The sequence below is a fragment of the Entelurus aequoreus genome, linkage group LG07 (assembly GCF_033978785.1).
Source record: "Entelurus aequoreus isolate RoL-2023_Sb linkage group LG07, RoL_Eaeq_v1.1, whole genome shotgun sequence".
Taxonomy (NCBI): domain Eukaryota; kingdom Metazoa; phylum Chordata; class Actinopteri; order Syngnathiformes; family Syngnathidae; genus Entelurus; species Entelurus aequoreus.
In genome coordinates this window covers 53,392,934-53,418,614 of record NC_084737.1, presented here as the reverse complement: position 1 = coordinate 53,418,614, position 25,681 = coordinate 53,392,934, and the positions used below count along the sequence as shown (strand labels likewise).

The 25,681-nt window shown below is 38.6% G+C and overlaps 1 protein-coding gene across 1 annotated transcript in view; it reads left to right on the top strand.

Moving 5' to 3' along the window:
- The first annotated feature begins 3,553 nt into the window (after positions 1-3,553).
- The window catches only part of LOC133654001 (glutaminase kidney isoform, mitochondrial-like), a 40,276-nt gene continuing 18,148 nt past the window's right edge, over positions 3,554-25,681 (top strand). Inside the window, exons 1-4 of the mRNA XM_062053925.1 lie at positions 3,554-3,894; positions 5,207-5,294; positions 19,281-19,405; positions 20,089-20,218. Coding sequence (XP_061909909.1) covers positions 3,677-3,894; positions 5,207-5,294; positions 19,281-19,405; positions 20,089-20,218 — 561 coding nt within the window. The 5' untranslated portion in view covers positions 3,554-3,676. The remainder of the gene's footprint in view (positions 3,895-5,206; positions 5,295-19,280; positions 19,406-20,088; positions 20,219-25,681) is intronic.

Sequence of the window (25,681 nt, the reverse complement as noted above, 5' to 3'; positions counted from 1 at the left end):
TACAGAACAGCAACATACAAACTCAACAGGTATAGATTTTCCTTTATCCCACTGGCAACCAAAGCACTTAACAACAGAGAACTACTGTAATAACCAGATGTAATAATAAGGAGTGCAATGTTGAGGTAATGCAATACGGGAGGTGTGCAATACGGGGTAATGTGTGATCTCATAACTAACTGATATACCTGCGCACTTTTCATTGTCGTCACTGTATTGTCAGATAAACTGTATGTATGTATATATGTATATATGTATGCATGTATATATGTATATATGTATGTATGTATGTATGTATATATGTATATATGTATGTATGTATGTATGTATATATCAGTGGCGTGCGGTGAGGTTAATGTCTGGTGAGGCACGACTGCATCATCACAGTCAGATTTAAAAACATATGAACCTGCAGTGCAGGTGTACCTAATGTTGTGTCCTTGCGGTCGTTCGCGGCTCCTGCAGCGCGAGCATTGTTGTTTTTGCGCTTTTTGGCTTCTTGTTAAGTGACTTTTTTTGGGTGGATTCGGTCTTGCACGTGGAGGGTTTGGGTGTGGGCTTTGGTTGGTGTGGCGCTCCCGTCAGGCGGTGCATTCTGCGGCGGGAGTGTTAACCGGCACCAGGAGGCGGGGTTATGATACGAGCCTCACACAGTGTGTCTTGGCAGCAGATTTATGATCGCTCAGCACAAGAAATACGTTACACACATACAGTTGTTGACAAAATACACTGTACATTATATACCTCAGCTAACTAAACTATGGAAATGTATAATATAATTCATATAGCAATACAGTCTCACTGCACAGCAGGCCAGCAGTTAGCCGAGTCATTGCGCAATCCATGGTGAGGCACAAGTGCCTCAACTGGCTGCTGATCACCGCACCGTCTCTTCTCAGTATTTGAACGGCAAATGTGAAAATAAAAATAAAAATAATCTAAAACTGGTGAAGTTAAATGGAAAATAACTTTAGTATAATCACTGGATACATATAACAATTTAATATTTTTTTTTTCTTTTTACTTTTTTTTTTCTTTCCATGATGGCAGGTGAGGCCGTGCCTCCCCTGCCTCTAGTGACTGCACGCCACTGGTATATATATATATATGTATGTATATATATATATATGTATATATATATATATATATATATATATATATATATATATATATATATATATATATATATATATATATATATATATATATATATATATATATATATATATATATATATATATGTATGTATGTATGTATGTATGTATATATATATATATATATATATATATATATATATATATATATATATATATATGTATATGTGTATGTATGTATGTATGTATATATGTATATATATATATGTATGTATGTATGTATGTGTATATGTATATAAATACGTATACATATATGTATGTATGTATGTAAAACGTTGTATCTTGATGTCCAAGACAAATTTCTCCTCAGAGACAATAAAGCTAATTATTATTATTACATTTTGCCCAATGTTTTGATTGTCACAGTGATATTGGACAAAGTGTGTGTCCCTTTTCAAGTCACTGATACTTTTGTGAATACTTTTGTGTTTTTAAAAGGACAAGTGGCCACCATAATTTTCTCCGTTTTGTGGTAATTAGACCACAAACTATTTGCTATTTGACAAGATTCAAAATTGTTTTTTTTTAGAAATCTCCTTCTTTGTAAGAGCTATTTACCTATTTTTAGTCATTGACTTCACATCATAATCTTCATTTTAGGATGAATAGTTATATTAAGTATCTTCCAGTTTAAAAATGTTCAAATAGAGAAAATAACTATTCAAATAAAATAATTTAGTTATGCCAAAATAAAAAATTGTTTTTGAAGATTATGCAACATCTCGAGGATGCTTAATTGGGTAGTTGTTTTCAGAATAAAATATTTATTTCTATCTTAAAAGTCCTGCCAATTTGTAGATGTCTTATCAAGTAAAATAACTAGCTACATTGACAGATAATTTCACTAGTTTTTTTTAAATATAGTCCCTTTATCTTGTATTTTGTCAGTTCTTTTTTGCAGTGTAGAAAGAGTTCTGGTCCAAAAAAAAAAAAAAAAAAAAAAAGACATATCACATGACGGCTTTGACAGGAATGATCCCAGTCTGACACTAAAGTGTGCAGAGTCCTCTCCATGAACCTACCGAGACACGTAATGAAGTGACCCTAACAAGACGGTCCTGGAGTGAGGTCGCCCACTAGAGGAGGAAAGTGTTAGAGCTTCAGTGAGGTGAAGTCACCATGAGGTGTCACTATCTGTCAACAGCAAAAATGTCTTCATCTACATGTACAGCATATATATTTTTTTGAATTTCATTAATTTTTTTATTTTATTAAATTTTTTTGTGTAAAGATAAAAACAAAACAAACAAAAAACAAACAAACAAAAAAAAAATTATATATATATATATATATATATATATATATATATATATATATATATATATATATATATATATATATATATATATATATATATATATATATATATATATATATATATATTGTCTTTACATTTTTTTAATAAGAATCATAAAAACAGTTTTACGGCGTGGCAAAGTTGGTAGAGGGGCCGTGCCAGCAATCGGAGGGTTGCTGGTTACTGGGGTTCAATCCCCACCTTCTACCATCCTAGTCACGTCCGTTGTGTCCTTGGGCAAGACACTTCACCCTTGCTCCTGATGGGTGCTGGTAGCGCCTTGCATGGCAGCTCCCTCCATCAGTGTGTGAATGGGTGAATGTGGAAATACTGTCAAAGCGCTTTGAGTACCTTGAAGGTAGAAAAGCGCTATACAAGTATAACCCATTTATCATTTATCATTATATATATATATATATATATATATATATATATATATATATATATATATATATATATATATATATATATATATATATATATATATATATATATATATATACAGTGGGGCAAAAAAGTATTTAGTCAGCCACCCATTGACAATCAATGGGTGGCTGACTAAATACTTTTTTGCCCCACTGTATATATATATATATATATATATATATATATATATATATATATATATATATATATATATATATATATATATATATATATATATATATATATATATATATATATATATATATATATATATATATATTGTCTTAAATTTTTTTAAAATAAGAATCATAAAAACAATTCAAAATATTGTACAATTTACCAGTAATTATTCACTGATAAATTAAGCAACAAATCTAAATGAGCTGAATTTGATGCAAAAATGTCCAAAAGTAGAGAGAAACATGTTTTTCAATTAATAATTTTCAAAAAATGTAAAGAAAATGGTTAGATTTGAGCAAAATGTCAGTTCGATGGAAAACATGACATGCATATCTTCCACTTAAAAAGTTGTGTCACCAGCTTTTGGAGCATTAACTGATGCACAGCAGCTCAAAGTATATCCACTTTGGTCTGAGCAGCTGTTGTTGTTTATTGACCCGAGCCACTGAACCAGCTCACCGCCTGTCCCCGCCCCTTACGGCAGCATGTACTTGAGAGACCGCAGCTGCTACTAACTGTGAGCACCTCACAGCACAGGTCACAAGTATCAGTCTCGACCAACTACCGGGGAGGAAAGAAACCCCTTTTAATTATTAAGCATCAGGCCCGACTTATCACAATGCATTGCCTGAAAACTCTGAGGACGGCTAAACCCAGAATGTTGCAGTTATTTCTAAATGCAGCAATCTCGGCCCGAGTGGGAGCGGACAGCAGTGTTTTGTCCAGGACACAGCAAGCTGTTCCTCTGCCCTGCTGGGTCACCTCAGCATCACCCCACACCCGCAGAGCTGTGCATCACCACACCAGTCCTGATGATGTGGACCAAGGAGACGCCAAGTAGGTCGCTTTAGGTCGCCACACAAAATGTGTTCACTCAATGTTTGCCTAACTTTAAAATTTGCAAAAGCCACTTAATTAATGCACCATGTCTTCGCAGATGAATGTGGATCATTTTATCATTTAACACCTTACTTGTTTTGCCAGCTTTTTAAAAAAAAATTATATTATTGGCTGAGTTTATAGGCTCTTTTACATAGTTGAGCGTAATTGTATCATTTCAATTCACTATGATGACAACTTGAACTCCCCAGAGTTTGTTTTGGTGTTCAATAAAGCAAATTTACTGTCAAATGCATGTTCGAAATGTGATTTTTTTTGTTATTAGGAATTTAAATGATTGAGTCATTCTGACTCATGCTTGCAATGACACAAATGAATTAAAGGCCTACTGAAATGAAATGTTTTTATTTAAACGGGGATAGCATATCCATTTTATGTGTCATACTTGATCATTTCGCGATATTGCCATATTATGGCTGAAAGGATTTAGTAGAGAACATCGACGATAAAGTTCGCAACTTTTGGTCGCTGTAAAAAAAAGCCTTGCCTGTACCGGAAGTAGCGTGACGTCGCAGGTTGAAGGGCTCCTCACATTTCCCCGTTGTTTACAATGGAGCGAGAGAGATTCGGACCGAGAAAGCGACGATTACCCCATTAATTTGAGCGAGGATGAAAGATTCGTGGATGAGGAACGTGCGAGTGAAGGACTCGAGTGCAGTGCAGGACGTATCTTTTTTTGCTCTGACCGTAACATAGGTAAAAGGGCTCATTGGATTCCACACTTTCTCCTTTTTCTATTGTGCATCACGGATTTGTATTTTAAACCACCTGTAACTTACAGCTTTATTCTTTGCTGTCTTCATTGTTCATTAAACAAATTGCAAAAGATTCACCAACACAGATGTCCAGAATACTGTGGAATTTTGCGATGAAAACAGAGCTGTTTGTATTGAGATACAATGTGTCCGAATACTTCCGTTTCAACGATTGACGTCACGCGCATACGTCATCATACATAGACGTTTTCAACCAGAAGTTTCCCGGGAAATTTAAAATTGCACTTTATAAGTTAACCCGGCCGTATTGGCATGTGTTGCAATGTTAAGATTTCATCATTGATATATAAACTATCAGACTGCGTGGTCGGTAGTAGTGGGTTTCAGTAGGCCTTTAATGTTTTTGTGTATGCACTCTCTGTGTCACTATATCCAGGACAGTTTGATATAAAGCGCATAAGCATCTGATGCATGTTGCCACCATTTCGGGGTTTGTACTGTAGGTGACTGCATTTCGCATTTTTATTTTGCAGGAGTAGGTTGATGTCCAGTATGGAAGACTTGCTATTCTACACCATCACCGACGGCAAAGAGATGATCCCCCTCTCGCAGTTCATCTCAGTGAGTCGACCACACAATATGCTTCTATTGCGTCCCTTTGACGTAACATCATCATCATCATCATGTTTGGACGAACACAAGCACGTGTGCTCCTGCAGCCATTTGTGTTTCCTAAACACGCCACTGACATTTGTGACAGCTTCAACTTCAAGCATGATTGAGAAGCTCAGTGCAGGAATCTGCCCCCAGTCACGTTGAAAGGCTGTTTAAGAATTTCTTAGGTCAGGGTTCTGTAACCCGCGGCTCTGGAGCCCCTTGCAGCTCTTCCATGCCTCCGCCGTAGCTCCCTTTGGCTTTTAAACAAAATGTCAACAAATAATGGCTACCGTATTTTTCGGACTATAAGTCGCTCCGGAGTATAAGTCGCACCGGCCGAAAATGCATAATAAAGAAGGGAAAAAACATATATAAGTCGCACTGGAGTATAAGTCGCATTTTTTGGGGAAATGTATTTGATAAAACCCAACACCAAGAATAGACATTTGAAAGGCAATTTAAAATAAATAAAGAACAACAGGCTGAATAAGTGTACGTTATATGACGCATAAATAACCAACTGAGAACGTGCCTGGTATGTTAACGTAACATATTATGGTAAGAGTCATTCAAATAACTATAACGTATAGAATATGCTATACGTTTACCAAACAATCTGTCACTCCTATTCGCTAAATCCGATGAAATCTTATACGTCTAGTCTCTTACGTGAATGAGCTAAATAATATTATTTGATATTTTACCGTAATGTGTTAATAATTTCACACATAAGTCGCTCCTGAGTATAAGTCGCACCCCCGGCCAAACTATGAAAAAAAATGCGACTTATAGTCCGAAAAATACGGTACTTAATTTATTAAATTGTATTTTATTGAGTTAGTTTATTGTAATTTAACAGTTGTTATTTTGGATTGTTCTGGGATCTTGTCATATGAAAATAAAACATGTTTGGTAACACTTTAGTATGGGGAACATATTGTAAGTAACAAAGACTTAATTTAGAGTTATTTGGACACTAGTGGAACATATTCTAAGTAACAAAAACTTAAGGGTTAGGGTGATTGTAGTTGTGTGTTTTGTTATGTAAGAACAGACCATATTAATTAAGTGGTATTTGTGTGTTGTGTATACAACAACTTCCTTACTTAGTACTAATAAGCAATCATTCTGAGGTTATTGAGGGAAGACTCTTAGTTAATGACTTACTGGTTGTATAATAAGGCCATGCGGAATAAGGCATTAATAAGTACTTAATAATGACTCAGCCAATACGTTACTCATTTGCATGTTAACAAGCAACTAATTAATGGTGAATATGTTCCCCATACTAAAGTGTTACCACATATTTTAATATATTGTCGATCGAAATGTATGTCACATCCCCAACGCGTCATCTGTTGCTGCCAAGCAATCGTATTGTTTTTAGTGGTCAACCCTCGGTAAACTAGTAATGGATGGATCAAAAAAGAGAAAAAAATATGTATTTGCATTTTTATTAATTTGCTTTCATTGTTGTTTTCCCTTTTTAGTCAAATGAAATATGCCGCAGTTGTATGCCTTCAGAATATTGGAGGGAGTTGATTTTTTTAAAATTCATTAATAAGAGAAGGACCAGTGTATATTTTTCTAGTGTTCAAAATAATTTGGTGATTTGCTTCGTTATATCCAGAAAACATCAGAAATAGTCATTTTAGGACTTGAACAGAGTTTGCGGCTCTAGGTTTGTTTTATTTGGGGGGAAATGGGCTCAATTGGCTCTTTGTATGCTGAAGGTTGCCGACCTCTGTTTTAGGTAATAGAAATAAATACAGTATAGCGATATAGAACACCAGATTCCTGTACTACAACAATGGTGTTCTTACCCAGATAAGTTTAAACGTTAACTTCTGATATGCATCAGTACAGTTTGTTACAGGACTCGTTTTTTGCCCTAAAGGATAGAAGCAAAGGCCAAAGATTAAACTGTCTGAATGCAGCAGTCTATGCAATCATGTCAAAGGTCACGTTACAGTAACATGAAAAGTGTTTGGATTTGATGTGAAATACCAACACAAAGCGGCACGCAGTGGTGAAGATAAAGAATAATTAAACATGATTTTATTGGGTTTTTTTTTTTTTAACCAAATGAAAAACTGAAAGGTGTGGTGAGCAAAACTATTCAGCCTGTAAAAGTATCCAACTCTGACCATCTTCTTGTCCCTGCTGAAAACATTATTTAACTCAAAAAGCATTTAGAGAGCGAATTCCATAAAAGATTAATCAAAATGTAACCTGTAACTTTTCGAATTATCCATGGCCCCAAAATCTAAACAACTGTTCCTTCACATCCAAAGGTTTCATCCAAATCTACTCACAATTTTTTTAGTTATGTTGCAAACAGACATAAATGGATAACCTCCTGGTAGAGGTAATTGCAGTTAATGGTAATGACATAACACAAGGTAAAAAAGTTCAAAGGTTATAAAAAAATGTTGTCAAGTCACTTGTGTATTCCAAGCATCCAGCTGATGTTTCCAACATCCACACACTTCATTAGTCCCATTAGGTGTTACATCCTGTAAAGGTGGACATCTGGTGACCTCTGTGTCTATGGTAACTTGTTTTCTTAAATGGAGCACACGCCACCTGTGTGTAAACACAGATGGCCTGTTCCTCCTCTTCGGATGACCTGATGTGTTTGTTGAAGTAACAGGCAGAAAGAGAGCGGATCTCTGTGAACTTAAGCACAAACGATCTCTTAAGATCAAGGTTTGTTTAAAAAGTCATGTTTGTCCCTTTCAATCTGTGACTCATAATGTTTGGACAAGACAAGACAACAACAGAAAACATCTTAGGTGCAGTGAAAACATATAGGGCCTCATCTACTAATGGTTTGCGTGTACTAAAACCAGTGTTGGGTTAGTTACTGAAAACCAGTAACTAGTTACAGTTACTAGTTACTTATTTCAAAAGTAACTCAGTTACTAACTCAGTTACTTGCACCAAAAAGTAATGCGTTACTGTGAAAAGTAACTATTTAGTTACTTATACACTACCGTTCAAAAGTTTGGGGTCACGTTGAAATGTCCTTATTTTTGAAGGAAAAGCACTGTACTTTTCAATGAAGATAACTTCAAACTAGTCTTAACTTTAAAGAAATACACTCTATACATTGCTAATGTGGTAAATGACTATTCCAGCTGCAAATGTCTGGTTTTTGGTGCAATATCTACATAGGTGTATAGAGGCCCATTTCCAGCAACTATCACTCCAGTGTTCTAATGGTGCAATGTGTTTGCTCATTGGCTCAGAAGGCTAATTGATGATTAGAAAACCCTTGTGCAATCATTTTCACACATCTGAAAACAGTTTAGCTCGTTACAGAAGCTACAAAATTGACCTTCCTTTGAGCAAATTGAGTTTCTGGAGCATCACATTTGTGGGGTCAATTAAACGCTCAAAATGGCCAGAAAAAGAGAACTTTCATCTGAAACTCGACAGTCTATTCTTGTTCTTAGAAATGAAGGCTATTCCACAAAATTGTTTGGTTGACCCCAAACTTGTGAACGTTAGTGTATATATTTTTTAATTTTCAATTTTTTTTAAGTACTGTTATTGCACTGGAGAATAATACAATGTGTTGATCAACTTGACATGCATTTGCATCACTGAACTCTGCTAAGCAATGTGGTCTACATACAACACACAAAGACAAAGATATGTTTCAAAGGGCCAATTTGTTTCAGGCCAGAACAAATTGACAAAACTATTTTAAATAGCTGCAACATAACATACATAAGTAACAAACAGCATAATAACAACATAGCTGTAAACCAAGGAAGGCACACACTACATACACAAAGCTTAACCAGGCATTTTTCTCTCTCAAGGAATTCTGAAATAAAATCATATCTGAAGCCCAGAACACTCTACACATTTCCCCAGTTTTAGTTTAGAGAAAAGGACAGATTGGCCTGGCCCACTAGCATCCCTCTTTATGTTTGTGAACTTTATAGTCTATACATTTAGAGTGATGTGATATTCAAACACTCTAGAAGTCTAGAATGAAAGAGTATATAAGAGAATTGACAGAGTGTGTGTACCTTCAGTGCGCAGTGCCTCGTTAAAATCCAGCCGCTGTTGCTTAGGAGGTGAAGTGTGTCTCTTTAGTAACTTTGTCGAAGCATGTTGCTTTTGTAGCTGTTTCAGCAGATTTGAATTGCTAGGATAGGATCTTTGATCCAAGACACAACCTACATTTAACTAAAATGTTATTTTCTTTGTGGTCGACAAAAGAAAAGTAGTGAGAATATCTCCATGTTAAGAAACTCGGGTTTGGCCTTCGCCATGTCTTGTTAGTAAACAAAGACACGCCTCCCCACACACACACACACACACATACAAATACACAGCGCGCGGCGCGCCTCTTCCTTGTCGCCTCTCCCGCAGCGCTCCAATAAAACACTCTCAGATCTTCTCAGTTTCTAGCCGATACGACATAAAAAAATAACGTAAAATAACACAGTAACGCATCATGTAGTAACGGTAACTGAGTTACTGAATATAAAAAATAACGCGTTAGATTACTATTTACCGCCGAAAGTAACGGCGTTACAGTTTGTAACGCGTTAGTCCCAACACTGATTAAAACACATGCAAACTTGAGAGCACAAGTAAAACTGATTTACTAAACTTATGCGCAAAGGATTGCATCTCTTAAGTAAACAGAATATAGAGCACAATGTATTTACTGTCTCTGTCTTCATGAAGATGCAGAATATATGCTAATCATCCAAATGTGTACAATACTGGGAGGAGATGCAAATATAATCATTCAGTACACGCGATGTGATCGATCAAGGCTGATCACTGTTCTGCGGGCGCTATTTTGCATCTTAATTTAGTACGTCTGAAAAGTATGTGCAAACTGACACAGTTGCACACACGGTTGTGATAATAGAGGTGCGTGTGCTGTAGTGACAAGACGATGGACCACATGTGTGTCACCATATATCCCAGCAGACACAAGACATTAAAACCATGTTGAGAAATTTGAATTAGGTCCTGACGATGAGCAACTCAAACCTAACGTTGGACCAACATGCTTTTTGACGACGTTTCATCAATGTTGGGTTCTGACGTTGATTTGACCATTGAAGTTTGGTCATTTTCCAACCAATATTTGACGTCACAAATACAACTTTGAAACAACATGCTTTTTGACAACGTTTATTCAATGTCAAGTTGTGATGTTGATTTGACCAATGAAATTTGGTAATTTCCCAACCAACAACATGGATCCAACATTGGACACCAAGATTGTCTCAATTTACAAATACAACTATTTTGTTTCAAAGTCAGTTTTAAAGGACATGTATGTATAATCAACGTTGTATCAATGTCTTTTGCCTGCTGGGATGGACTGCCAAAAATAAAAATACTAGACATACCGTCTATTCAGCAATATCATTTCATAATTTTATGGCTGCTGGATTATTTAAGGGTTGTATCAAAACAAAATCAATTGATGCGTTTTGATGTCTGCTGGCCTTTTTTTTTTAATGCCATTAGTTTTTTAATTTCAGAAATATATTACTCTTATAATCTTCTTTATGAAAAGACATCTTTCAATTAGCATGTTCTTGTGTTTGGATCGTTGCAGGCACATGAATGTGCAGCTGTTGTGATGGTCCACCGCCTCCCTACAGTGCATCAGCGCTACAAATAGTTTCTGTTGTCTATAAATTGCAAGTCTATCTTGCAGAAAAGGTTTTTCTGGATTATAGATGTGTGCTGTTAGTTTTACAACATGGCCTACAGGTTCGAGAGCACAAGAATGTGGAGGGCACATAATGCCAGTAGTACACACAAAAACCTCTTTTAAATAAGGCGGTCTGCACCACTTTTCAATTGTACACGCAGTCTCAGTAGATCATACGCAACACACCCACTAATAGTACACACAATTTTATAGTTTACACACACTGTTTAGCGCAAAGTATTTGGATCTTAGTAGATCAGGCCCTTAGTATATAATTTCTTCATGCCTTTAAATTACGTTTTTTAAAATTAACACATTAAAGGCCTACTGAAAGGAAATGTTTTTATTTAAACGGGGATAGCAGATCCATTCTATGTGTCATACTTGATCATTTTGCGATACTGCCATATTTTTGCTTAAAGGATTTAGTAGAGAACATCGACGATAAAGTTCGAAACTTTTGGTCGCTGATAAAAAAAGCCTTGCCTGTACCGGAAGTAGCGTGATGTCGCAGGTTGAAGGGCTCCTCACATTTCCCCATTGTTTACACCAGCAGCGAGAGCGATTCGGACCAAGAAAGCGACGATTACCCCATTAATTTGAGCGAGGATGAAAGATTTGTGGATGAGGAACGTAAGAGTGAAGGACTAGAGTGCAGTGCAGGACGTATCTTTTTTCGCTCTGACCGTAACTTAGGTACAAGAGCTCATTGGATTCCACACTTTCTCCTTTTTCTATTGTGGATCACGGACTTGTATTTTAAACCACCTCGGATACTATATCCTCTTGAAAATGAGAGTCGAGAACGCAAAATGGACATTCACAGTGACTTTTATCTCCACGACAATACATCTGTAAAGCACTTTAGCTACGGAGCTAACGTGATAGCATCGTGCTTAAATGCAGATAGAAACAAAATATATAAGCCCCTGCCTGGAAGGATAGACAGCAGATCAACAATACTACTATCAGGAGACACCGAACCAAACATTGGACCTGTAACTACACGGTTAATGCTGTGCCGCCTGTCGAAGCCTAGCAATGCTGTTGCTAACAACGCCATTGAAGCTAACTTAGCTACGGGACCTCGTCAGAGTTATGATAAAAACATTAGCGCTCCACCTACGGCAGCCCTCATCTGCTCATCAACACCCGTGCTCACCTGCGTTCCAGCGATCAACGACGCGACGAAGGACTTCACCCGATCATTGATGCAGTCGGCGGCTAGCGTCGGATAGCGCGTCCGCTATCCAACTCAAAGTCCTCCTGGTTGTGTTGCTGCAGCCAGCCGCTAATACACCGATCCCACCTACAGCTTTCTTCTTTGCAGTCTCCATTGTTCATTAAACAAATTGCAAAAGATTCACCAACACAGATGTCCAGAATACTGTGGAATTTTGCGATGAAAACAGAGCTGTTTGTATTGGATACAATGTGCCCGAATACTTCCGCTTCAACCATTGACGTCACACGCAAACGTCATCATACCTAGACGTTTTCAAGCGGAAGTTTCCCAGGAAATTTAAAATAGCACTTTACTAATCTAACCCGGCCGTATTGGCATGTGTTGCAATGTTAAGATTTCATCATTGATATATAAACTATCAGACTGCGTGGTCGGTAGTAGTGAGTTTCAGTAGGCCTTTAATTTATGAGATTAATCACAAAAAAATATTGCATTATTCATGTGTAAACAAATCATTATACACTTCATTATACGGTCAGTGATTAGGTCAATTGGGGTGGCGTGGCTCAGATTGTAGAGCCGCCTTGAGGGTTACCGGTTCAAATCCAGCTTCCGCCATCCTGGTCACTGCCGTTGTTCTTGCTCTTAGTGTCACCCACACTGGTGTAAATGTAGTTTAGATGTAGATAATGGGTTTCTCGATGTACTGTAAAGCGTTTTAAGTCACAAGAGAAAATATAAATATAATTCACTTCACAATTCATTCAAATGTAAAGCTGAGTGAGGAGACTCCAAAAGGTGTGCACGCTGGCAAATTTCTCTTCAAAATAAACCACAACTGGACTTTGGATCACATTTTTACAACATTTTAAGCAAATAAATTATGTGCATTTAAGTAAAACATATGATAACGTTGCTTTGTGTCAAAATATTGAGGTCTTTTTTTATTTAATTTAAATTATTCAAGCAAATACTTTACTGCAATTAATCACAAATCACAAGTGTGATTACTCTTATTCAAAGGGGAACTGCACTATTTTTGCAATGTTTCCTATTGTTCACAAACATTATGAGAGACAAGAACACAAAAGTAGTTTTTTTTGTATTCTAATTTGTAAAAAGCGGCTTGTTTTAATGGTGGCTAGCAATGCAGCTAATGGGAGCAATCTATTCTGCCTCTAAATCACTTTAAAAATGAATCCAAAAACCAACACTAGTACTTAATTTACATCCCGTAACTTGTATATTAACCAAGCTGTAGCGACATTGTTTTAGTAGGAGCGCACACTGAGGAACTCTCTTTCTAGTGTAATGACACGTCGCCTTGCGATGGCATGGTACGGCATTAGCCGTAAGCTAGCTACGGCAAGAGATAAGCTAACTTTCGCATAAGTAGCTGAATGCCTTTGAGTTTGTAATGCACAACACAATTCGATAGGACACCAATCTGTACTGATTGAAAAACATGAACAATCATTTTACAGTATCTATAAAGTATTAGCCCACATTTCATGTTTTGTTTGTACACAGCTAGCACAACAGTGTATGTAGTAGTAATAACAAGCATGGTGTGCTGCATGTATCATGATTAATATTATAGTGACTCACTCGATGGACAGTTGTCTGTTTGGTCCAGCTGGCCGGAGAAGTTTTTCAAGTTGATTTTGGGTAAGCACTCCATTTATGTCGGCATAGCTTGGCTCCAAGTTTTACATTTACAGTGTCCAGTCCCTCACTCGCTCAGCTTCCGTCTGCTCTAACGTTTCACCCTCTGTTCGTGCTGGCTTCTATAACCAGCAGTTCATCCTCCGTATATTCAGCTTCAAAAAGATAAAGTTGCGAATCCTCATTCATCCAAAAATAGTCATATTTTTTGTCTGTTACAAAGTCTGCCGAGATTAGAAAATACTTGTGTTTGTTTCCAGAAGTAGGAACACACATTTGTTGCCGGAAGCCGAAAGTGCGCTGCTATGGAAACGGACATAAATGTGCTGAGGAAAGAAGTTTCGGCATGCATAAAATGACCAAAGTACAGTAATATATTGTTATGAATGTGTCTGTTATTACATTATATATAGACTTGCAGTGTGTATACAAAACATTGATGGAAGATTTTGAAGTTGTTTTAGAGAGCTTTGAAGGCTATAATGGTGACGACTTTTTATCATCTTTATAATCAAAAAAAAAAAAAAAGACGTGAGTTCATGTCTCTCATAACGAACGAACATTTTTTAAAAAGTGCAGTTACTAGGGATGTCCGATAATATCGGACTGCCGATATTATTGGCCGATAAATGCTTTAAAATGTAATATCGGAAATTATCGGTATCAGTTTCAAGATTATCGGTATCTGTTTAAAAAAGTATAATGTATGACTTTATAAAACGCCTCTGTGTACACGGACGTAGGGAGAAAAGTACAGAGCGCCAACAAACCTTAAAGGCACTGCCTTTGCATGCCGACCGAGTCACATAATATCTACGGCTTTATGCAACAGCCATACAAGTCACACTGAGGGTGGACGTATAAACAACTTTAACACTGTTACAAATATGCGCCACCCTGTGAACCCACACCAAACAGGAATGACAAATACATTTTGGGAGAACATCCGCACTGTAACACAACATAAGCACAACAGAACAAATACCCAGAACCCCTCCGGGACACTCCAATATACACCCCCCACCCCACCCCCGCTACCACCAAACCCAGCCCCAACCCCGCCCACCTCAACACCGCGGACTAACAAAATGATTGCTACTTCATACATTTTTCAGATACCTTTTACTCTTCTTGTTCTTATTATACCTAAAAGTTCATCACCATTGGACCTATTTAGATTATTTTTAGAACATAAACCACACAAAAATATTCCACACGAATAAAAGTAATAATATTTGCTACAAGATATAGCATCTTATTCTTAACCTGCCATGTACTGTAGTTTTTGTTTGACTCTACTTAACAATATAACAACAAAAGTAGACGTTATGTCAGTTTAAGTTGGTTTTTGAAGATGTCTCAATTCATCCGAATGCTTTTTCATCACTGTTTCCTTTAATGCCTGTTGACTGCTTAACATTTTTGTAATGTATTGGGTGTTGTGATGACCAAGCAGTTGCCCTCACTGGGTGGCAAAGCCTGCAGGATCATGCAATGTGATGAAATGGCTCAGTGTGTCTTGCAAGTGCTGACTATTGAGTTTTTTGGGGCAACATGGTTCTTGCTTGCCGTGGATCAGTACTGCTTATACAATGTCACAAAGTCGCATCGCTGTGGTTGTTGTGACCCCAAGATGCAGTAGACAGCAGGACGACGTGCAGGTAAGACAAGTGTTTTAAATATCACAAGGGATAAGCAGTAAAGGAAACAGCTTGCAGCTAACAAAGTATGTAACACAAATTCAAATTCGAGCCACAACTAGAGGGCAAGGAAGGCCTGAATGACAATAACCACCAGGTGTGCCCAGGCTGCCAATCACCGAAAGATGGGGGGGAGAAGCGTGAAGGGAGATAGACAGGAAGTAGAACTAAACTATAGGAGCGCCAAACAGGAAAAAATTCAGAAAACATGACAACATGTGAGACCTGATGTGACAGATCGTCACAATACTGTTACTATTACATATACTTCTGATGTTATATATACTAATATTATTTCAATCACTGTTGCATCAAAATTTGGGTTTTTAAAGTTTACACGTTAAAGCAGCGCTTAGTAACTTTTCAATCTTCATAAAATATTTTTGGGATGATACATAGATTTACAACTAGTTGAATGATACCTCTGTCATGGCCTGAGGGGGTCTGTATCACTTTCACTGGCACTTAGCGATATTAAGGAGGGTGGCAGGAAACCTGCCACACAAAAAACTACACATTTTGTGACTTGTTTTACGGCGTAAGTCACTCCCCTTTTCCCCATTTGTTAAAAAGATGGATGTCGGAAAACAAAAAGAAGAAGAATGCCTACATGCAATCACTGCTATTATGGCTAAAACAACCAAAGAAACCAAACGTTTTGAAAGAAAAACGGAGCTGACCCGGATAAAAGGACAGTCAAGATCAACATTGCCCTGGTTTTCACTCGCTGGCGTGAGATCAAAGACGATACATTTCAGACCGATGGCTGTGTTCTTGCTATGCTAGTAAGTGACTTTTGATGCTCAAATCAGAACTATAATGCTAATGTTAGCAATCGGAAATGTGCGTGGTAGCAATAAAAAGTGATAGTTTTACTACTACTCCCTAAGTTCCTTCGAAAAAATCTCCCACCGGTCTTTCTTTGCTTCAGACCTGCTTCCGATACATTCTTGGTAGTAGTGGCATGTTTGTAGAGCCATCCAAGATCATTTCTTGATAGTGCCTGCTATTTAACATCAGCACAGCCATTAGAGATGTAATGTTTGTGCCAATATTACAGCAGACATTTTATCGGTATGACGCTATATGCGCTTCTTCTGGCAAAACACTACAGCTTTGGTCCACTGGCGCCGCCAAAATTAACCAAAACTAACGATTAATTTTAAAAAATTCATGCCGAAAAAGTATGTAAGTCACACAATGTCTTTAGACCGTATATGCTCCTTTACCTTAATCGTGTATACTTACCCGAAACCGTAGGTTGCTATATGGTCAGTGATCAGGTCAATGCAAATGCCAGTGCAAATACTAGTGAGGAGACTCTAAGTGGGGTGCTGACTGGCAAATTGTCACTTTTAGTGACTGGTAAAAAGAAAAGTAAATACAGACATAACATAAGTGCATTCAGAGTTATGTTTATGGATGTGTTTAGTACATTATATGTTGGTGTACATTAGCACCTTGTTAATTGTTGTACTATTGCACAATTGTTCAAAATGTGCACTTTATACTAAACTGTAACCAAGTTTTGAGAAAATAAATAACATGCATGTTGATCCAAGTCAAACATTTAGAAAATGTTCCTGGATGACATACTGAAAATAAAATTGCATTTGTGTCAAAATACTGGGGTTTTTTTCTAAAGGGGAACTGGACTTTTTAATTTTTGCCAGTTATTTAAAATCTCTATGTGAGACAAGAACACGTGTCTTTGTTTTTTTTGCGCAATTTAAATAAAAAAAAAACTGATAGCAAGAAGCGGACAACAATACAGGTAATGGGGTTAATATATTACGCCTTTAAATCACTCAAACAACGTTTTATGTAGCTGCTGTAAGTATGTATAATGCAATTAATCAGCACATTCATATTAACATGTAATATTTACGTATTTTAGTCATTTTAAACATTCTTCTTTGTGTGCATTGATTTCACAGAAAACATAGCAACGAACGCTATTTCCGTCAACAAAATACAACTACTACTATTCATGGCAGACTTCATGAGAGACAACGATGACTACTTTGCACAAATGATGATCAAGATCATTATATTTTTGAGCATGAATATACAAAGGAGGAACTCTAAGTTTTAGAAGCTGAGTGACAAGCAGATGCAGCTCTAGTGAAGCACTAAGCATCATGTAGCAGTATTGCTAGTGCTAAACAAGAAATACAAATTACGAACATAATAAAACAATCACTTACTGTACAATGTCTGCTTTCACTTGGATGCCGACTGATGGGAAGTATATATCTTTCAACTCGTGCTCCCCGTTTAGATGATGAATTCATCACAGTCCTCACATTTTAGGTTGAAGATTGCTGGGAGAGAACAAGCATCTTGTCATGTCTTCCTCGCCTTGTCTTTGGGTTTGAATTGAATATTAAAATGGTTCAACTTCTCAGCTTATGTCTACAACCTTTTACTATACAAGTGTGAGGCATGACTTTATAAACTCGCATTAATTTTTCCAACTCAGAGGCAGCGGCTCAATAGCTCCATAGCTGCAGTATAGCTTATCTCGGCTGTGTGTTACTAAAAGTAGTTCCTCGGCATTACTGCTCTGACAAAAAAACAATTCGCTATAGTTTACTTAATATGCAGATTGCGGCATGTTTTTTTAAAGTGCTTTACAGGCGGTATACAGTAGATAAATCCCATGACCTACATTGTTTGCTGCCTCTTACTACTAACCGTTTTTTTTTTACAATTTAGACTGCACAAAAATGAGAAAGCGGTGTGTGTTCTTATCTCACATAATGATTGTGAATGATAAGCAAAAATACAAAATTCCAAAAACAATTCCCTCTTTCACAGTCATGCAAAAAAATAATTAAAGGTGCTGTTTGCAACTTCCTCACAGTAAAATGTTTCAAAGCAAACAATATAACAAGAACACCACCGGCTAGCTTATGTTATCATTAGTGGTTTAACAGAACACATTTGTTTGACAAAAGCAGTCCAAGAGAAGCAACAGACATTTTGCAGTTAGGTTGTTGTTATGTTATACATTCCATGACAGCTCACGCCAGCTATCTAAATTGCTATCATTAGTTAACAACACCTAAAAGTAATGTGTGTGCATGTGTTACATACGTACGTAGTTATGTCATACGTACGAGAAGTTGTGAGAGGGAGGGATATACTGTGTAAATTACATTGGAAAGTTGGCGCCCTTTTGTCATCTGTGTAAATGTTGCAAACAGCCCTTTTAATTTTCATTAATAACTATTAATCCACATTCAAAGTGAGACTAATCTTATTGAAAAACATTTGTCTTATGGCAACATAAATAAGTATAAATATAAAATACTTGTATGGCGATTAATTTCCATCGATATTGGACCTTATTTCCTCATAAAGTCAAACACGGATGCTAGAAGTTATTTCTAAATTATTGGTGTGCAAATGCGAAATTTTGCACATACTCAAAAGAAAATTCCTGCTTAGATGGCATACTATAGGAACAAAAGAGCCAGCAGGTCTGGGCCGTGTGTGTTTACTGAGCGAATAATCCTCGACTGTTGTCATACATGTGCAGTGTTCTTCAAAATAGAAAGACATGCTCCATATAGCCTGCTTGGTTGGGCCTCCCATACTAAATGTGTTCCATGTTTACATCCGTCACATGAACGCTGAAGGGTTGTGCCTTGTTTATTTCCTATTAACAAGAGTTAATATTTTTATCTCTTCAGGTTTTGAGGAAAACAGGTCTTTGGACTTCTGACCCTCGACTGCGTGACTGTTTGCATCAGATGCGACAATTCACACTTAACTCCCTCGGCGAGCCGGTCATGATGGATAAGGCGCTCTTCAGGAGGTATTAAAAGCGCCCGGCATGTGCACTAATGCACACACTCACACACACATGTCGAAGGGGGAGAGATATGTCAATCACACAGGGCGCGAGAACAAAATGAAATTTACAATAAAGTCAAGAGTCATTCATAGCCGTTTGGTGGCACTATTGAGAAGGTGCTTGTTCTATTTGAAGCCCACAGACTGACAGAGACAGGCGTTTTAGAGGCAACAGCTGCCACCAGACACTTTCATGTGCACGCATGCGAGCAGAGTTGCAGCATGAAGACAGAGTGTCCTCAAGGCCTGTGAAAGGCTCCGGTCCATTACAGTACATTAAGACGCTCAGCAGCTCAGTGCACGCTGGAACTGTATATTTCCTACAGATGGAGATGCTTGAGTACGTTACACATTGCATGTTTTCTTACATATGCCTTCTTTTCCCTCAAAAGCTCACTACAGATATTCAATTACAGTATGAGCTGTCTACGTTACTTTCTTTTTTTTTTCATAGAAAATGACCCATATGAATAATGCAAGCCTCTACTTTCTTCCTCTGGCATCCACAACCTCACGCTAGCATCTCATCGGATTAGTGAGGGCTGCAGACAAAAAAGTTGTGACTGCAAGTCCCACAGAACTCTTGGAGGCAGCACTTAGATACTCACCTTGTGTTTTAATCTTCTATCTGTCATTGTCATGCAGGTGTGTAGGTAATAACATCATGCTGCTGACTAAAGCCTTCCGAAAATTGTTCATCATCCCAGACTTTGACGTGTTCACTCAGAAAATCAATGAGATGTGTGAGAATGCTCAACAGCAGGATGGAGGACAAGTAAGTGAAAGATGCTCATACAGAACAATGAAGGAGTTTGGTAAACTGTTATTTAAACACAACCAATTCATTACAGAAAGGTATCTCCAAGAACGTTCATAATGGAGCAGGTCGAGAAACGTGTGCCTAATTGAAAAGACAATCAGCTAAAAACCTCGTACAAGCAAGCACTTTGGTGACAGAGGGAAAGAAATAACTCCCTAAGAGGGAAGTACAGAAAGAAGTGAGACTTAGCGCCTGATTTACCATAGGTTTGTGTGTACTAAAACACGTGCAAACTTGATAGCACACGCAAAGTTAGATTTAGATTTAGATGTATTGGTCCTTGTGGGGAAATTTATTTTCACTGACCGTACATTTAGACAATAAACATTACGGACAAAAATAGCAAAAAGACCGATTCTGTTCATAACTTTTATGGACAGAATTTCTAGTCGCAGTCAAGGCGTTGAGGGGATCTGGTTTGGTGGCTGCAGGATTAGGTCTCTGCTTTTTGCAGATGATGTGGTCCTGATGGCTTCATCTGGCCAGGATCTTCAGCTCTCGCTGGATCGGTTCGCAGCTGAGTGTCAAGCGACTGGGATGAGAATCAGCACCTCCAAGTCCGAATCCATGGTTCTCGCCCGGAAAAGGGTGGAGTGCCATCTAAGGGGTTGCGGAAGAGACCCTGCCCCAAGTGGAGGAGTTCAAGTACCTCGGAGTCTTGTTCACGAGTGAGGGAAGAGTGGATCGTGAGATCGACAGGCGGATCGGTGCGGCGTCTTCAGTAATCCGGACGCTGTATCGATCCGTTGTGGTGAAGAAGGAGCTGAGCCGGAAGGCAAAGCTCTCAATTTACCGGTCGATCTACGTTCCCATCCTCACCTATGGTCATGAGCTTTGGGTTATGACCGAAAGGACAAGATCACGGGTACAAGCGGCCGAAATGAGTTTCCTCCGCCGGGTGGCGGGTCTCTCCCTTAGAGATAGGGTGTGAAGCTCTGCCATCCGGGGGGAGCTCAAAGTAAAGCCGCTGCTCCTCCACATCGAGAGGAGCCAGATGAGGTGGTTCGGGCATCTGGTCAGGATGCCACCTGAACGCCTCCCTAGGGAGGTGTTTAGGGCACGTCCGACCGGTAGGAGGCCACGGGGAAGACCCAGGACACGTTGGGAAGACTGGGAACGCCTCGGGATCCCCCGGGAGGAGCTGGACGAAGTGGCTGGGGAGAGGGAAGTCTGGGCTTCCCTGCTTAAGCTGCTGCCCCCGCGACCCGACCTCGGATAAGCGGAAGAAGATGGATGGATGGATGGACATCATACATGACCAACACATTTACAGGCTTGTCAGACAGGTCGGCCGGGCCTGCTGTTTAGGGCGGCTGTAACTGCAGGGATAAGGCTTTTCCCGAAGCGGGCCCTCCGGAATTTGATGGTTCTGTACCTGCGCCCTGATGGTAGTGGGATGATATATTGGTGTAGTGGGTGAGTGATATCCTGGACTATTGTGTTTGCCAGTCGAATGATGGACCTGTGGTTTGGATCTGAGATGTTGGGTGTGGGTAGGCCGATGATTTTAGCTGCTGTGTTTGTAATGTGTGTTACTTTGGTCCGATTGGTTACAGAAAGCATTGTGAAGAAACATGTGGAACAGTACAGAAGGATGGGTTGAACAATGCTTTGGTACAGTAATAACAGGAGGTGAGGTGCAACGTATAGTCCTGTATGTTTACGGATGGCTGACAGTCTTTGTTTACTTCTTTTTTGAATGTCCGTGGTGTGCTGATCAAAGGGGAGTTTATTGTCTAAGGTTACTCCCAGGTATTTCAACTGTTTCAACTGTTTGTGTGTTTATGATGGTGGGGTGATGGGGTCATGGGGGGTTGAACCATATTTAATTTAGTTTTATTGACATTGATTTCAAGATAAGTGGCTGTGCATGACTCTGTGAAATGTTTGACTGTGTTATGATAGTCCAGGATGGATTGACTGTTGGAGAGGAGTGCGAGAATGGCTCAGTCATCTGAGTATTTTAAGTATGTTGTGGTGGGTGAGATGCTGCAGCAGTCATTGGTGTAGAGTGTGTACAGGAAAGGGCTCAACACACATCCCTGTGGGACCCCGGTGTTGATGGTAAGCACCGGGGATGTGGTTGAGCCCACCCTTACTGTTTGCAGTCGGTCGGTGAGGAAGTTGTGGGTGAGGTGGATCAGCTGAGGGGGGATGTTGAGATGGTGTAGTTTCCGGATCAGTAGATGCTTCTGTAGGGAGTTGAAGGCGGCGCTAAAGTCCACAAAGAGGATCCTGGCGAAGTTGCCTGGGGAGTCGAGATGCTGGAGGAGGAGATGCAGCAGGCAGGCCACAGCATCCTCTGTGCCCCTCCTAGCCTTGTAGGTAAATTGGAGGGGGTCCAGGTGTGGGGTGACAACCGGAAGGATGATGTAGAGCAGCAGTTTCTCCAGGCACTTCCTAATTATGGATGTGAGGGCTGTGGGGCGGTAATGGTTGAGTTCTGTGGGTCTGGTTTTCTTCGGCACTGGGATGATGGTTGCAGTTTTCCACAATGTGGGTTTTGTTGCAGTCCGGTAGCATTGACAGAAGAGTGAGTGTAGGATAAGGGAGAGCTCCAGTTGATCTATTAAAAGTGGATTGCGTCTGTTAAGTGAGCAGAATAAGACATGCAATCCATTTAGCATCTCTGTTAATGAAGACATTAATATGCAACATATATCAGAACGCCCACAATACTGGGAGGAGAAGACTTAACTGTAAAGTGATTGTGGCACCTGAATTAGCGCCTTTATTTAGCATGTCTGAAAAGTACATGCAAATTGAAAGTTACACACACGGCCGCCGGAACAGTCCTGCCACTGCACACACAGACGGTGGACAGACGAGAGTCCTCCGTACTACGTGTGCATGTCAACATATTTGGACTGACATAAATAAAAAATATTTGTCATATCGTCCATTCAGCAGAATTATTTTATAATTTAATACGTCATGCTGGGTGACTTAAAGGGGAACTGGACTTTTTTTGCAATGTTGCCTATTGTTCACAATCATTACATGACAATTCTAGATATTGAATAAATGTGATCAAAAGTAGTTAGTTTGCGTTAACGCTTATAATAACAATGTCACTAATTAACCTTGGTTAATATTCGAATTACAAAATGGCAATGGAGTATTAGTGGTACTTTTTGAATGGTAATTAAGGGATTTTATTGGCGAAATAGCTCCTATTGGCTCCTACTTATTTACTTTAATGTACAAGTTAGAATGCATAAAAAATATTTAAAAAACATCTGTCATCATGCCTTTCATAATGATTGTGAACAATAGGCAAAAATCCAAATATAATGCTGTTCCCCTTTAAAGTGTGATTAAAATGAATGATGCGTTTTGGCGTCTTTTAGTGTTTTTTTAATAGCGTTTGGTTTTTTTCACATGGAATATATATTATTAATATAGCTCCTATATGAAAACAACTCTTGAAGTATGCATGTTTGTGTGTTAAGCACAGTAGTGCAGTCTCCCACCCTTGCACCTTCAATGGTAAAAAAAAAGAACAAAAATGTGTCAATGTAGATGCACTGCATGACTGCTTCTAAAATGCCCATTAAAATTGGTTGATGTGTCCTGATTGTTTGAAACATAGCAAAAATCCCACAGGTAAGAGGAGCATGATAATATAAATGTGCGGAAAATGATCGAGTGTCTTCGTGGCAAAAGTCACGTAGTACACACAAAAACCTAATTTTAATAAAGCGGTCATTCCTCCAATTTTCAATTGTATACACAGTGTTAGTAGATCACAGGCAACTCACCCACCAATAGTACACACAATTATATTGTTTACACTCGATGTTTAGCACGTGGTATTTGGATCTTAGTAAATCAGGCCCTTAGTGTTGGGTTAAGACCGAGAGAGACAGTCGGGGTAGCAATGAGAAAACAATGTTTAGTCCTGTAGTTGTATAAAATGTACAAATATTATATTGTATAGTGCAGCGCTGCTCTAAACTAGTGCAAGCTATCCATTTATTCCACAACTTCTCCTGTTCAGGGTCATGCCAAAGCTGGAGCCTATCCTTGACTTATGGTGAGGGGTATACCCTGAATGGTTTACCTGCCATTTAAACTGAGCATTATGTAGTTTGTATAGGCAGGTACAAGGCTCCCTAAAGTGCAGGTGTACCTAAGTTATTCTGAGGATTTTGTGCCAACTAGTTTTTTTTCCAATAATTTTAGTTTGTTTGAATGAATTTAAGTAAAAATCCCCCAAATATAATGAATATTATGTTTTATGTGGAAACAAACTTTTTGGGGACCTGGCGTTTTCTTGTTTTTGGTTTGAGCGTAATTGTATTTTAATTTTTTTTATCTGTCGTTGTAGAAAAAAATAATAACGCAGAATAATAATAATAATAATAATACTGTAGTAATACTAATAAAATACTCCTTGAAATGTATTTTGTAGAAATAATTTTATTTTTTCAATTTAAATGTAAAAACAAAATATAATTCATATTTATACTGAACAAAAATATAAACGTAACACTTTTGTTTTTGCCCCCATTTTTCATGAGTTGAACTCAAAGATGTGAAATGTTTACTATACACACAAAATACTTATTCCTCTCAAGTAGTGTTCACAAATCTGTCTAAATCTGTTTTAGTGAGCATTTCTTCTTTGCCAAGATAATCCATCCCACCTCACAGGTGTGGCATATCAAGATGCTGATTAAACAGCATGATTATTGCACAGGTGTGCCTTGGGCTGCCCACAATAAAAGGCCACTCTGAAATGTGCAGTTTTGCTTTAGAAGTTGCTCGGTATTGGTAGGAACTGGAACACGTCGTATACGCCGATCCCCAGCATCCCAAACACGCTCAATGGCTGACATGTCTGGTGAGTATGCTGGTCATGTAAGAACTGGGATGTTTTCAGCTTCCAGGAATTGTGTACAGATCCTTGCAACCTGGGGAAGTGCATTGTGATGCTGCAACATGAGGTGATGGTCTTGTGTGAATGGCACTACAATGGGCCTCACCATCTCGTCACGGTGTCTTTGTGCATTCAAAATGCTATCAATAAAATACACTTGTGTTCGTTGTCCATAACATACACCTGCCCATACCATAACCCCACCCCCATCATGGGCCACCCGATTCACAACGTTGACATCAGCAAACTGCTCTCCCACAGGACGCCACACACGCTGTCTGCCATCTGCCCTGAACAGTGAAAACAGGGATTCATCCATTAAGAGAACACCTCTGCAACGTGCCAGATGCCTTCAAATGTGAGCATTTGCCCACCCTGATGAGGATGACGAGCATGCAGATGAGCTTCCCTGAGACGGTTTCTCACAGTTTGTGCAGAAATTCTTTGGTTATGCAAACCAAAGGTTCGGTTTGCAGCAGCTGTCCGGGTGGCTGGTCTCAGACGATCATAGAGATGCACCTGCTGGATTTAGTGGT